Genomic DNA, 14,834 nt, shown 5'->3' with positions numbered 1-14,834 from the left:
CAGGAAAGACAGAACTACAGATAACACAAGTAGATAGAGACAGTGTGTACCTGGCTACTTTGAAAGGATGTGCAACCCAAGAACTAGCATGAAAAGTTAAAGATTAAGTGATTTGCAAAATGGATAAAATAAAATAGCAATCACAGTTAATGTGTATCAATTGCTTGCTATATGCCAGGCATCTTTCTAAGCACTTTATATTAATTCAGTAGTTTCCTCCATAGTAATTAAATCAAAATGTCTAGAGGTAGGAACTAAGCATCAATACTTGTGGATTTGGGGGTGGAGGTTATGGCGGTTGGCTGGTACAGGGATCCAAACACTTGACCTTGGTGTTATAACACCACACTCTAACCAACTGAGCTAACTGGCCAGCCTTACTTTTTAGAAGATTCCCCCAGATAATCCCAATCTGCAGGGAAGTCTGGAAACCACTCAACAACCCTGCAAGGAAGATATTCTTGTTCCTATTTTATCAAAGTGGAAACTGAGTCACAGAGAGGCAAAGTAACTTGCCATGGTCAAAGAGCTGAAAAGGTGAGACATGAATCTAGGTGTTCTGATTCCAGAGTCCTTGATCTTAACCACTTCAGTGTCTCCCCAGTGCTTTCGTGCCATTTTCTAATGAGTAGCTTTGACTTTTGAGTTTAAGAAAATTTTCAATGCATGTCTTCAAAATAATTATTTTAGAGGTGATAGTCTAATCCTATGTGGTTTTTGCTTCCTATCAGTGTCTGTGGTATCGGCCTCTGTGGGCAGTACCCATCCTTACCATGCACAAGGTCATCAAATCAGCCCTTCTCACTGTCCCAATTCCTCAACTCTCCAGATATTACTACTTATATTTATCTTCAGAACCCATGCAAGCCCACTTCTAGGAACTGGTTGCACTTGAGGAAGAAAAGGACCCAGTGGTAAAGAAAAGCAGGACAAGCATTGAGGTCCTTTATGTTACCGAAGCCCCCTTGGCAGTGTCCAGATTTTGATTGCTAGGTGTCAATTACTAAGGCTCTTTTTGCTCCACCTCTGTTGCAGGATTCTGGTTCCACATATCTCTTTCTACTTTTATTTTAAACTGAAAGTCATGTTATATTATGAAACTTCAGAGGTCTGGGTTTTCTGCTTAGCTTTGCCACTCACTATATGACTTTGGTCAAGAGGCTTATAATCTCTTCCAGACTAATGTACCGTGTGCCATTCTGAATGAACTTTGGAGATCTGCTTGCTATCTTTGGTTGTGTCATTTCATTGCTCTAAATTTAAGTTCAGATAATTACCTCAACTGCAGACTGCTCACCTATTTCCAGACTTTGAGAACCACCGTGACTGCTCGTTTCCATGTCCATTATGAACTTGGCCTTCTCCTGAGAACATATCCTGTCTGCATGGGCAGTCTTGGTTGCAGCTATTCAGGCACATGCAATTTGCCTTTCTTGTAACTTGGGTATAACACAACATTTGTGCCCCAGCCCATAGCAACTGTACATCTAGTGCCAGAATGGATTTCATAAGCTAGGTACTTGGGCCAAGCAGTGACATTGATGAAGGGACCCTCCTATGGAGAACACGCTTTCTTCTGTGGGTGCTTTATTTCCCATGCAATATACTCATGACCATTGAACAGGCACTGGTACAATAAGTAAAATTTCCCCCAAGTGAAATTGTGCTCATTGCTGTAGATCACACCTGCCAACCCAAAGCTGCAGTTTAACCCCACCACTGAGCTCTTCTAACTTCCAAGTTCAGGTATTCAACATCCCAGGGCCCCACCAAGAGGCAAACTACTTTAAATTCATTTCAATGAGGTATTTCAGTGCTGTTCTGACAGGTCAAGAAAGATAATAGAAAATCCTTTGACACTTGAATCTCTAAATTTCACATTTTTTTGGACCTCCTTGTGATGTCGATACAGTAGATTTTGAACACTTAAAACGGATATGTTCTAGGCTTTCAAAAGTTTTCAAGTTCTTGAACAATATTATAACATATTTTCTCTAGAAATAGTGGACTACCTCAAATATTAAAGGGACTGCAACAGACTCTTCAGAGAGTAAAAGTAATAACAAGTACAAAATAAAGTCTTGTTGCTGTGTCCTGCAGGTTCACTTACATGTTGGGTGACTAGTTCCTGTAGGAAGGAAGCTATGATTCAAAAGTATGCCTCAGTAAAATTATAGATTACACCATGTCACTGACCTTCAGGTCATTCCAAAGTGTAAACTCTGTGTATACCAAGGGTCTGTGATGAAGTAATAGCATTAGTAAATGATCTTTGCTTCCCAAATGAGAAAGCAAAAACTAATGACTTGTAACACAGGTCCCATCCTGTGAGCTGAGGACCCCTAGTGGGCCCTGTAGTGATAACTCTTTCTGAACAATACGATTTGTCCAGAGAATGAATGAATTAAGTATCTCACACACCATTTTTCAGATGCATGTATACATTGTTGTGATTAATAAAACAGTTTTATTCGAAGTACTTCAAAAGTTACAATGGCTTTTTGTTATATATATATATTTTTTTAAAATTAAGATTCCCAAAATACTAACTGGAGAGAGCCAGATGTTTTGGTTACTCAAAAAGGTTGCCAACTCCTGCTTTAGGAAATCACCTCCCGGGAAACCAATCTCTTTCTGATAAGCAGCACCTGGAATAGGTGGACCTACTGAGAACAACAGAAATGTCCTATAGAATTCAACCAGTAACAATTGTATGAATTACAAATAATGCACTTTTTATTGCGATAAGTTTTAGCAAAAAAAGGCATCAACTTGCAAAGGAGAATTTGTAGTGTTTGACCACATACCAGGTGGCACAGTCGACACAAAGTACTACTGACTGATCGAGTGTGCAAATTTCTTCACATCCGAACTTTGGCCTTTACTGGCTATCTGTAGAAACTGCAACATCAAAAACCTGTATGGATTGCCAAGCCTCACTTCAACCAAATTTTTAGTTCACTGCTTAAACTCTCTCTCACACACACACACGTACACACAAACTCAGGAGTTATATCAGGACCTGTCTCAGCTGTGTATATGTGTAAACTCTTCTATCCCTCTGCTTCAAATGTCATCATCTATTTCCTTTTTGAAAGTCTCTTTGTCTGATTTCCAGTGCTAGTCAACTGAAGCAGTCATGCAAATAACTTTTTTTTAATAGAAAGACAGTGATCTAGAATTGAAGAGTTCTTTTTCTTTTTCTTTTCCTTACAGTTTCCCCCCCATAACTAAAACCATTTCAATAAGCACTTAAAATGTCAGAGGGGAGGGCAAGAATTTTCAGAAAGCACTGGATACAGGATGGCAATACATTCTGATTCAGATACTCACTCTTAGTATCAAAGGATAATTAGTGAGAAAAACAGTATATGCCTTCCTTGCAATTAGTTAAAACCAGGTAACAAACTTACACATCAGTATGTTGTAAAGATATACATTCATGAATACATGAAACACAAAAATAACTTACTACTCAATCTCAGATACACAAATATACTTAAGAAAGAGAAGTTTTATTAGGGCAATTTCACTTTATTTTTCCATACAGCAAAGTCAACTACTGCAGTAATAATAAAATAAGCATAAAACAAATTGCAGCCCAAGACAAAATACATAATTTTAAGCAACTACAAGCAGAAAGTAAGTTGTGATTACATAATAGTAAAACCAAGCACATTTGTCCTTTCAGCAGATGAAAGTGGTAGGGTTGCTGATAAGTGCAGCATCATTAACCAGCTGGAGTGAGAGCTGGATACACTAATTCCTTAAACAAGTGCCCATTACCACATTTTGCTTTTTGAGTGCTTCTGAGCTGAAAATTAAAACCGTGAAATTTGAACTGTTTTATTTTTTCACCTGCTGAAAGAACAGGATCCTACAGCAATTAAAAAACAATCACATAACAACTATAGCTACGGTGTGCTGTTTGGTTTGCCTATTTATGGTTTAAATTTTGTGAAAGTCAATACTTGTTTTGAAGATTTTTGTGTGTGTGAACAATAAACCACTGAAATTGGCAGAAACTGATTTGAATAACATAAGTCCTTAGTATAGTTCTTTTTTTTTTTTTTTGTTGAAGTTTTAAACATGCAGTAGTTTTGAAAAATGTAAGGAATATTTTATCCATGATTTCACCTTAATGGTTGAAATACCTGCTATTTTTGGTAATGATCTTCAGGCAGATTTGGCCCAATGGAGTTTTTGTCAGTCATGAGATCTCGGAAGGATGGCATATCTTTCCAGCTGAAAAAATCCTGGCAAACTACAAGCTGTCCACAAAAAGCAAAGCAACATGTTTGAAGGGATATGGAGTGCTAACTCTGTGCCACTTTTGCAAGCAATTTTGCTCAGTCTGTCATTTTATTAGCCTTAACAAAACTCCTTGTAATTATAGACGTTTTATTCAAAATAAGATCTTACTATTATACAGGTTTCTCTCTTTTGACTATATACAGAAGTGCAAAAAGTCAACCTTCTCTCTAGACGTCCCAACATGCTAAATTGCAGCATAATCAACCCTCAAGAGTTTGCACACACGCTATAATTCTCATCACGTAAACTTTGAGTATTTGGATTATCAACAAAAAGTCCCTTGTTCTATTTATTGATTATGCAGCTTATTTATAACAAGGCCTGATATTCAGGGATTTCAAAAATATTAAACAATACTTTAACATTTGAAATGGATACAGTAGAAAATAAATTTTACTCTAATATCTAGGATCTAGATCTTCTTATAATAACTAATTACAAACAAAATAAATCATCAAAATATTACTCAATTGTCTGCCAGGATTGTTGCGATAGCAACAACTTAACTTCTTACTTAGCAATGATTATATATTTATAAGATATCCATATAAAAGATCTTTGTTCTTTTAATGAAAACTAGACAAGAACTAACAATGACTGACATTCTTACATTGTAATATTAAATCAGTAAAATATAAATCATTTAGTTAACAATAATACGAATATTCATATGACACTACATGTAATTCAAAACTGAGTATGTTATGAAGGAAAAACTACTTCAATTTTTTTTTGTATTTTGAAAAATTCATTGGTAAAATCTAATAAAACAATAGTCTATAAACTGAAATGGTATTCAATTGTTAATAGAAAATGAAAATCTAATAAATGTAGGAAATGAAAAACTACAATTTAACAAGAAAAATAAGTAATATTCTATAATGTAACTAACTACAATAACATGTGAAGTCACCATTACTCTCTTAACACGGCTGAAATTACATTGGTATGGGTTCCAACCCGTAATGTAATAATCTAAGGCTTTAATAGATGTACAGTACAATCAGTAAAATCAACACATCAGTCTTATATTAGAAAGCATCTCTCTCAAGCATAAAAACTTGCAGTAAACTTGGAAGTATGGAAAGTTCTATAACTGAACTCTCACTTCTCCCATTCCACACTATAACTACCAGTGACCTGGCCCCTACTTCAGCAATTTTTAGAACTGCTGAACAGAGCAAAAATATCCTTTACTAGCTGCAACATCCAAACCACAAAAAAGGGAATTTCCTTTGGATGAATCCATTCTTAAAAACTGAATGCACATCTATTTTTTTTTAATTTTGTAAAAGGCTTTCTAAGGCTATAAGCAGTTAATCTGAACAAAACAAAACAAAACAAAAATCACATATAAAATTCACCCATGTACTTAACCCACCCAATTACTAGGTTAATTAAACATTTCCCATTTTCATATTTTGGTTTATCATGCATCTGATGACAGTGCTGCTTTCTTCTTTGTTTAGAGTCACTATTTTGAACGTGACTGTGATGAAGCATTTAAGCAAATGTGAAACCATTTTTGCAAAGCATTTATAGTCTATTGACTTTTGACAGAGGCTATAAATAGAAGCAAAATAATTTCCTCAAACATTTTTTTGTTATTGTGTCTCAGAAATGGCATATCCCTTTTGAATACCATGTTATACAGTATAATATGCATAAATATTACACTACAATGCATTAAAATAATTTTATATATATCTATTATATATATCTCCAGTATGTGAGTTTATCTGTATTGAGAGAGTTTGTGTTGTGCTGTCTATTGTTACTGTAAAGTTAAATTGGCCATTTCTGAGACAGCTTTGGTTTCCAAAAAAAAAAGAATGGTGCCCTTTGACTGATTAGTACTAGCAAATAAGCAACAAAATGCGGCTCTGAAAACAATAACACTGAAGAAATAATACTCTAATTTGATGTACAGTCTATGGCACTTCATGAGAATCCTTAACAACATGGTACTTAAAGCCATGATGTGCTTTAAAATATACACAGTTGTGGTTTTGCTTGGCACATTCATCTGTCAGACCCCTCCCTCACCACGTCTTACAATCTATTACATTAAAAATATTACTCTTAAACAAAAATGACTGTGCATGCACGCTCTCATCTATAATGGCAATTTTAAATACAAGGTGCACCTTTGTTATTTGTAAACCTTGAAAGAAATAAACTTATTTTTAAAAAATTATATCTTGGTCTACAGACGTACCAATACATAATAGAATCATGGTTACACCATAGTCTGTCTTTTCAAGATGGCATGAATATATAGGAAACTAATTAGATATGCATATTTTAATGCATAACTCTGTGCTAGAAAAGAAAGACAATGTTGTTCTTTTAGACAGGAATATCACCTCAGCACAAATATCAATTAAATATACAAAGTGTATAGGCAACAGTGTGCAGTGGATTTCCATGTTCTCTTTTCTTCTGCTTAACATGCAATATGTGGATGTCTTGTGGCTGAGGGACTTTTGTGTGTGTTGCTTGACAGTATATACAATATGGCTAATGACCTCGTCCTTTACTCTAACCAAGCACACTGTTCTTTCCTCTTTAGTATGATCTACAAGGGAAAAAGAGATAATCTTTGTTAAAACAGATAATATGTAAAGGCAGTTTCCAATATATGTTTAATATAAATATTTTATTTCTTGATTAAACAGTATGTTTGCATGCATGTTATTATATCTTCATGTAAAAACAAAAACCATTTCACAAGTATAAATGGATCTAAATTTGTCTATCATCTCTACGTGAATGAAATGACATGCACAGTTTAGTAAAACTATAGACTCTGTCCAAAAATTTGCAGAATCAAGGTCATAATACAGTGCAGCTCTTTTTTAACACTTGTCGTTGGGCAGAATTTAAACTTACTTTTACTTCTTTTCTAAAGTTTAATAGGTTTCAAGAGTAATGATGCGGCTTACAAAATTAAAATCTATGCAGTAAGTTTTATTAAACAACATTCACTCCATCTGGGTGCTATACATTTAGAAAAAAAAAGAATGATATTTTAAATGACTGTTTTGGATAATTCAAAGTTCATGGGGGGTTTACCCCCTAAAGCGAAGAAAAATAAAAATAGTTACTTACAAATTAAGGAACAATTTCTGATGAATTAAGTTTTTTGTTTGTTTTTGTTTTTGTATTTGTCTTTTTGTAACCGGTAAGGGGATTGCAACCCTTGGCTTGGTGTCGCCCGCACTGCGCTCAGCCAGTGAGCACACCGGCCATTCCTATATAGGATCCGAACCCGCGGCGGGAGCGCCACTGCGCTCCCAAGCGCCGCACTCTCCCGAGTGCGCCACGGGGCCAGCCCTGAATTAAGTTTTAATAGATATTACAACATATTTGTGAATTAATAGTTCCAGTTTTTACATGAAATTTGTTCTCATCAGGGATTCTTTACATACTAAAATTATGCTTTAGAATATAACTTTGAAAACGAAAGAAATCACCATTTTGCTGACTCAAAAAACAGTTTAATTATTGTAAGTCCTCACAAAAATGAGCAATCATTTGTTAAGTCAATAGAACGTCAAGAGTTCAATACAGACAAATCCATTGGTTTGCTAATTATTGATGGACATATAGTCATTTGGTATCATTTTTTCCAACTTGGATTATTGCTAAGAAATATAAAACACAGTTACATATATACATACCAAACATACCCAATTGACTACAAAAGTTTGAAACTTTTTTTAACAAGTCAAAAGGACTCTTCTTCTAAACCTACACACTACAAAGTAATGTACTTGTTCTTAAATGTGGCTATTGTTCAGGGTCATGAGTCTTTTCATTCGAACTGCTTTAAGAGAGCTTATGAAGTACACAAAAAATCAAATTTCGATAATTTAATTCATTACTGCAGCATGTCTTTGGCAATGCTGCTCAGACTGGGTCTATCATTTGTTTCTTAACTGTGTCTCGAATTCTGCCTATCTCCTGCCTGGGCTCTGCTTGGTCCAGCCTTTGCTATGGACTGTTATCATAAGGGCCTCTGCCTCTGCTCCTGACTTGGCACACGATCCCTTCTTCTATAAAGCCTTATTCCTCCGTTCTCTATAACAACACCTTCACTGTCCAAATTCACTTCTTTTCCGCCTGTTGGAGAGAGCTGCTCCTTCACCTTTGCTCCAAGAGAAACTTATTCAAACCACTTGTAGTGAATTGAATTATGTCCCCCCAAAATTCACTCTAGCTTGAACTGTGTCCCCCAAGTTTTATGTATTAGAAACTTAGCCTTCACTGTGATTGTTAAGAGGGTGGGAAATCCTATTATGGTAACTGAAAGGTGGAGCCCTGAAGAGGTGATTGGATTGTAGGACTATGCAGTAGTGAATGGACAAATAATGGGTGGTCAGGGGCGTGATTCTGAAGGCTTTAAAAGAAGAGGAGAGTTTGTCTTTCTCTCTCTCTGCTTCCACCATTTTTTACAGTGTGATACTCTGCTGTCTCTGCCACCACCACCGAGGCTCTCACCAGATGTGTTCCTCGGACTTTGGACTTTCCAGCCTCAGAAACTGTAAGCAATAAATTTCGTTTTCTTTGTAAATCACCCAGTTTCAAGGATTGTTATAAGCAACAGAAACAAACTAATACACCACTCTTATTTTAATATACTATCCTGAAATTATTAACATCTTTATATCATTGATACGGTAACTAACACAAAGTAGCACCAAAAACTTTTTTGTAAATATGTTAATGAACAAATAAATAAATGAAAAGAAGCAATAAAGAACGATCACCCATCATATTTACCAGATTGTTTTAAATGTCCTGGCTCTTTCTAAATATAAAATAAGTATCTAACGTGCTTCTGACACATGTTGTAATGTGAATGCATGCACACTGAATAAAACACATCCTTTAAAGATGAAAAATGGGCACCTCTGCAAGTATTTAAGACAATGTTACGGATGGCAAAACACAAGACTTTCAAAGCATTTTTGAGCAATGGCAACATTTGAAGAATTATATGATCCTCTAAGGTAACTGGTATTTTGAAATACCTAACGTTCATTTGGATTTGTAGATGTATGTGTACATATATGTGAGTGTGTGCATATATTTATTTAAAGTCAGCCTTATTACACTGTAATGACCCTGTGTATGTTGACACATGGGTTGACGTGGGTACATACCTTCATTTAGAATTTAGCCAAAAATAAAAAAATGAAACAATGATCTACATCAGGGGTCAGCCAAAATATTGCCTGCAGGCCAAATCTGGCCTCCTGCCTATTTTTGTAAATAAAGTTTTATTGGAATACAGCCACACGCATTTGTTTACATATTGTCTCTGGCTGATTTCATGCTGCCATGGCAGAGTTGAGCAGTTGTGACACAAGCCATATGGACCACATGGCCAAAAATATTTACCATCTGGTCCTTTAAGAAAAAATTTGCCAACCCTTGATCTGTGCCTTCTATTACTTCTAAGTCATATTTTTTCTTCATCCTTGTGTTTCTTTCTAATGTGAAATAAAATACAAAATTTATTGTCCTTCAATATTTTGTATAGTTAAGTGATATTAACATTTATTATAAATTTGTATGATAAAATTCCTCATAACCCATCTAAGATAAAAATGTGAGCTCTATATAAATATTTTCTCAGAGATTTTGCAAAATTTTAAATGAACTACACAGTTGCTATCTAAGGAAACAACAACAACTACACAACTATATATATATTACATAATGAACTTACTGTTTAGTGATGAAAATTCTACATCTGGGTAACATACTTGTGGCTAGTCAGATGTTCGGCAGATATTATGGGTATCTAGCAAATAAAAAATTATTTAATGAATGATCCATGCAAGCAAGCACACAACCAAGAGATGAAAACATTTTAATATTAAATTTTTAAAGAAAAGTGAAATTCAGCTGTGAGGTGATAGTCCTTATCTGGTCAACATAACAGTAAGTTAATGTAAACTTAAATGCCAAAGTAGCAACTACTTTTTTTTTTAATCTTCATGTTAAATACTACTCTATAAATGTTACCAGTTTTTAGGAAGTAAGAGAAGTAAAACTACCAAAAATTCATGCAGAGCAGTAATTGAAAGAAGCCCTTTTTGTTGGCCTACACACACATACACACACCTGTGGTTTCAGTTATTTACTAATAATCCAGAAATCAGAGTAGAAAATGTCTTGCCTATTTTTGTCCAACCAAATTTCTAACATTTTTGCTTAAATTAGGGCCTCTGGCTTTTTTTTTCCCCCAAATTAAAAATACCAGGTAAAAATTATAAAGAAGTAATTGAAAAGAAATAGGTAAGAGCATAAGTTTACTTCAGAAAATATTTCTGAATCCTGATTGCACATTTTATTGCATTTTAAATGGGCAAGAGAATTGGAAAACTTGAGAGAAAATACAATAGGAAACCAATATACACATGACTTATTTCATGTGTCCCAATAGCCAAGATCTTCAAATTTATTGTTTGACTCTCCCCAAACTCAAAATTAATGTCTGCTAACCTGGGAGATGCAGCACAATACACTGAGACTATTAAAGGACTGAAAGCATGGGTTCTAATACTAGTGGCCCAATTCCTGGCTGTGTGACCTTGAGCAAAGCAATTAATTACTCTATACTTAAGTTTCTTTCATAAAATGACGCTGATCCCATTTCAGCAAGGTTGATGGGAGAATAATGGAATCACATACTTGAAGGCATTTGTTGTTGTTGTTTCAATTTAGACATCCTAGACTAATTCAACATATTACAATCCACAATCTGGAGTGTATATTACTAAGACCCTATTTTATTTCCATTTCTCAGCTGACATTTTTACACAATTTTACAGCATTGGCAAATGGCACGAAAAAGTGCTCCAAGCATAATGAAGCTTCTCATACCATTTTTCCTGCAGCTGCAGGACAGGATGCTGCACCCAACAGTGTAGAAGCATCAAGGATGGGGCTGTCGAAACATACCAAGGACCTTCAACACCAATCGATGCAGATGAAGGGCCAGCTATAAACTTCTGCATGCATGCAGGCTGCATTTTGTGGCATCAGCTATTTCCAGCATTGCTAATGTACTGTAGGCATATACATATGTATGTATATGTAGATATAATATATGTGTGTATATATATATCCATTCCCTTTTCTTTCTTTTGGTTGTAAAACAGTATGAAGACCCAAGATTATGCATGAAATGGTCACAGCACAATGCAAAAAGTAAAGTGTCCCCTACAACCCAGGTGGCCAAGGGCGTGTTGAAATTTGCTTTGCTATAGTTCTGCTTACACCAGCAATTCTATAGTCATACATGGTACACATATGAGAGTTCAACATCATTGATCTGCACCATAAATGGATTGTATTCAATCCATTACAATATTTCCGCCAAAGATTACTTGCTAACATGCCACATATGTAAATCTAGCATTCTTGTAAACGAGTCTGATGCATTAGCAAAAATCCAGGATTATTTTTGTCAAACTTCTGAAAAACTAATGATTCTTTGCCAAGAAATGTTTAAAGCTTGTCTGAAACTTTAAAATAAATCCATTTGGCATTCTACTTTTGAAAGTTTTTAATGGCTATAATAATAGCTGAAAGTTCTTCACCAATGGTACGTGATGCATTGTAGAAACAAGGGTGGCTATTCCTCATAGTAATAAACACAAATTCAGATGGCTCTTAATTGGCCTTCTCTTCCCAAGGGGTAACATGTTGAGTCCCATCTGATACTGGTTCTTTTGAAATTCATTTGGCTACATTTAACCTTAGTGTAAGGGTTATCCAAAATTTCGTTTCGCTCAAAATTTTTTTTTATACATTATCAATCCTAATGAACTTTGCTAAACATATCTATATAGTCATATCTATATAGTCAAGCCTATGCCTAATTTACATAAATGTAACTAATTCAACCATTATTTTCTGGAACACATTTTTAAATGGGATCAGAAAATGCTAGTTGAATCAATGTAAATTTTCAAAGTTAAATATTTTAAATAATCATTTTAAGTAGTCACTCTTGTACATAATGAAATTTAAATTTCTTAAACAGATCCTTTTTTCATAAAAGTATCCTGCATAATTGTTACCCTATAAACTTGTATGGAACACAGAATGACTATCAAATACCATACATGATAACTTTTTTTTTCTTTATAAATCTCTAACATTTTTGCAGGGTAATTATGGAAATAAGAACACTTAGGATGTTTTCTTTCACTGAAAGTATTAAGAATCAGAGCTCTGAGATGCTGTATACAAACTTAATTTATTTTGACTATGCAATTTGCTTATCGAATGAATCAAATTATAATGAATTTGTAACAGACTCTATTTACAAGTGTGGTCACTTGTGGCATATGCAATACATCTAAAAATTCTGTTTTTTATTAAGAGTTTAAGTAAGAACTGAGAAACTGTACATAACAAATGTTTTTAATAAAAACCTTAAAATTGCCTTCATCTTGGATTGGTCAAAATATACGCAAGGATTGTTTGAGATCAAATGAGAATTGCTTGTGTAAATATCATTTTAGTAGCTTCAGAAATGGAGCTGCGACAACTTTGGAGCACTTATAAATGGCAGAAAAGCATTCTGCTGCTAATCACAGAGAGAATGTGTAGGCCAACAAGAGGTATCTTTGAAACCCCATGCTTATTAAAGCACCCCCTACAGCCCTCACATACACACGATTCCCACTGACCTCAATGGGAAATCCCTGTGCGTAAGGGCTGCTGGATTGAGCCCTATTAGAGTTGGTTTTTAAGAAACAAAGCTGTAAATTAGCAAACCTGGTTGGCTGTGGCTGTTGCAGCGAAGGGAACACTTGTGGCAGATGTTGTTGCTGCGGACACAGTGGCTGGCGTAGCACCGTGCACCATGGGAACTTTCGGAGGGAAAATCATATAAGCAAACATACAGAAGAGTGTAGCAATATGGAAACCATGGCAACATGGAGGAGATAATTGGGCATGGTATTTATCACAGCAATAAGCCATGTGACAGGATATCATCACCAGCAAGTGACATGCAATCACAGCGCAAAGCAGGACAACATTCCAAGGAGAGAAGGGGAAGGGGGATGAAAGAGAAAAAAAAGGGGAAAAAAAGCTTGTTACCATCAAATCAAGAAAATTGACACAAACAGGCTTAATTTGCTAAGTCAAAAACAAGAATTTAATATAGTATTCATAGTCAGACATTCTAAATCTAGTCAAAATACAGGTATTTACTTCATATATACAGTTATCTGCTTGAATGAAAGTATTTTTTTATTTACTATTATAAAAATATGCAGTATATTACTTTTAAGAAATAGATTTTTTTTTTTTTTTTTTTACACACCAGAACTCATAGTCCAATCAAAATCCACCAAAGGTGACTAAAGGAAACTGTTGTGTGTAAAGAAAACATTTATGTGAGTCCATGTCAATTAAATAGAAAATGGCATTTAATTGACAGGTGTTAGTAAAAGGGAAATGGACTTGCCCAATAGGTATAAGTTAAACTTAGCAGTGGATTTTGAGGGGCTGTGAGGCGCACCATAGGTTTAAGATAATCAAGAAACAAAGCTGGCACCTACCAACACTTGTAGCGGGTGTCATGCACAATATTGAGCCTGCCCATCATGCATTGCAACAGGAAGGTGGATTTGAAAAGGGAAAAGAATTAAAACATCCCATCACACGTGTAATTAGAAAATTCATTTTAACAAAGAAGAAAAATTGTTATTATGGGAACAGTGGCATGTAACTGTCAGCACAATCAAATCATACAATAGCACAGTGATCAATTAGAACTAGTCTCAAGTGAAGAGTAAAAGCCAGTTTAACTGTGTGCTGGTACACTTTGTTTCTCTTAATTGCTGCCTATAAATAAATGTATTTTCGAAAAAACTTAAACCCTCTTAATTCTTTTAAAAATAATATTGTAATTTGTTTTGTTTTAATCCAGTTACTAACCATCTGGCTGCTTTGCTATTTCTGACTTTAACATATGAATGTATTAACATTTTCTTTAGATTGAGCACATGTTAAATAACTAGAGATATTATTTATTATTAAAATGATAAATTATTCAATGCACAAAAGTGACTTAACAGTGTAATGAAACTCAAACATTTATTTTCATTCCCTTGGTTTTATTTCCCTGTTCACTGTAGCAGCAACCACATGGACATGGAAGGGGTTGTGATCTTCCATACAGGAATTTTATTTGGAAGGATACCACACAATAAATTATGCCTAAAAAGAAAATAAAACTTCTGTGTTTCCTTAGTTTGGAATTAAAATGTAGGAAAAACATTAATTGGGAATATAATTTCTTATAAGTTTCAAATTGGTTTACTTGGTAGATATCTGGGAAAACAGATTGGTTTTCATTGCTGGTTTAGACACTCAAGACTTCTTAGAGTAGCAAATGTTCTACAAAATTTCACATGCAAAAAAATGCTAATTAGACTTCAATACAAACCCTACATGGGAGATAATGAAAATACATACATCACATA

At 34.7% G+C, this 14,834-nt stretch overlaps 1 protein-coding gene across 12 annotated transcripts in view; it reads right to left on the bottom strand.

The window, feature by feature from the left end:
* Positions 1–3,496: 3,496 nt before the first annotated feature.
* Positions 3,497–14,834, bottom strand: part of MBNL1 (muscleblind like splicing regulator 1) — a 162,115-nt gene continuing 150,777 nt past the window's right edge. For 9 of the 12 annotated variants that reach the window (XM_063101510.1, XM_063101514.1, XM_063101463.1 and 6 more), the window contains 4 exons: positions 13,908–13,943; positions 13,117–13,211; positions 10,052–10,126; positions 3,497–6,892 (listed from right to left, as the gene is read on the bottom strand). In XM_063101510.1, the coding sequence (XP_062957580.1) occupies positions 10,070–10,126; positions 13,117–13,211; positions 13,908–13,943 (188 nt within the window). In that variant the 3' untranslated portion in view covers positions 3,497–6,892; positions 10,052–10,069. The remainder of the gene's footprint in view (positions 6,893–10,051; positions 10,127–13,116; positions 13,212–13,907; positions 13,944–14,834) is intronic. The other 3 variants (XM_063101478.1, XM_063101494.1, XM_063101503.1) reach the window with 2 other exon arrangements.

Source organism: Cynocephalus volans, chromosome 1 (genome assembly GCF_027409185.1).
Source record: "Cynocephalus volans isolate mCynVol1 chromosome 1, mCynVol1.pri, whole genome shotgun sequence".
In the NCBI taxonomy this organism is placed as follows: Eukaryota; Metazoa; Chordata; class Mammalia; order Dermoptera; family Cynocephalidae; genus Cynocephalus; species Cynocephalus volans.
This window is presented reverse-complemented; position numbering and strand designations above follow the sequence as displayed.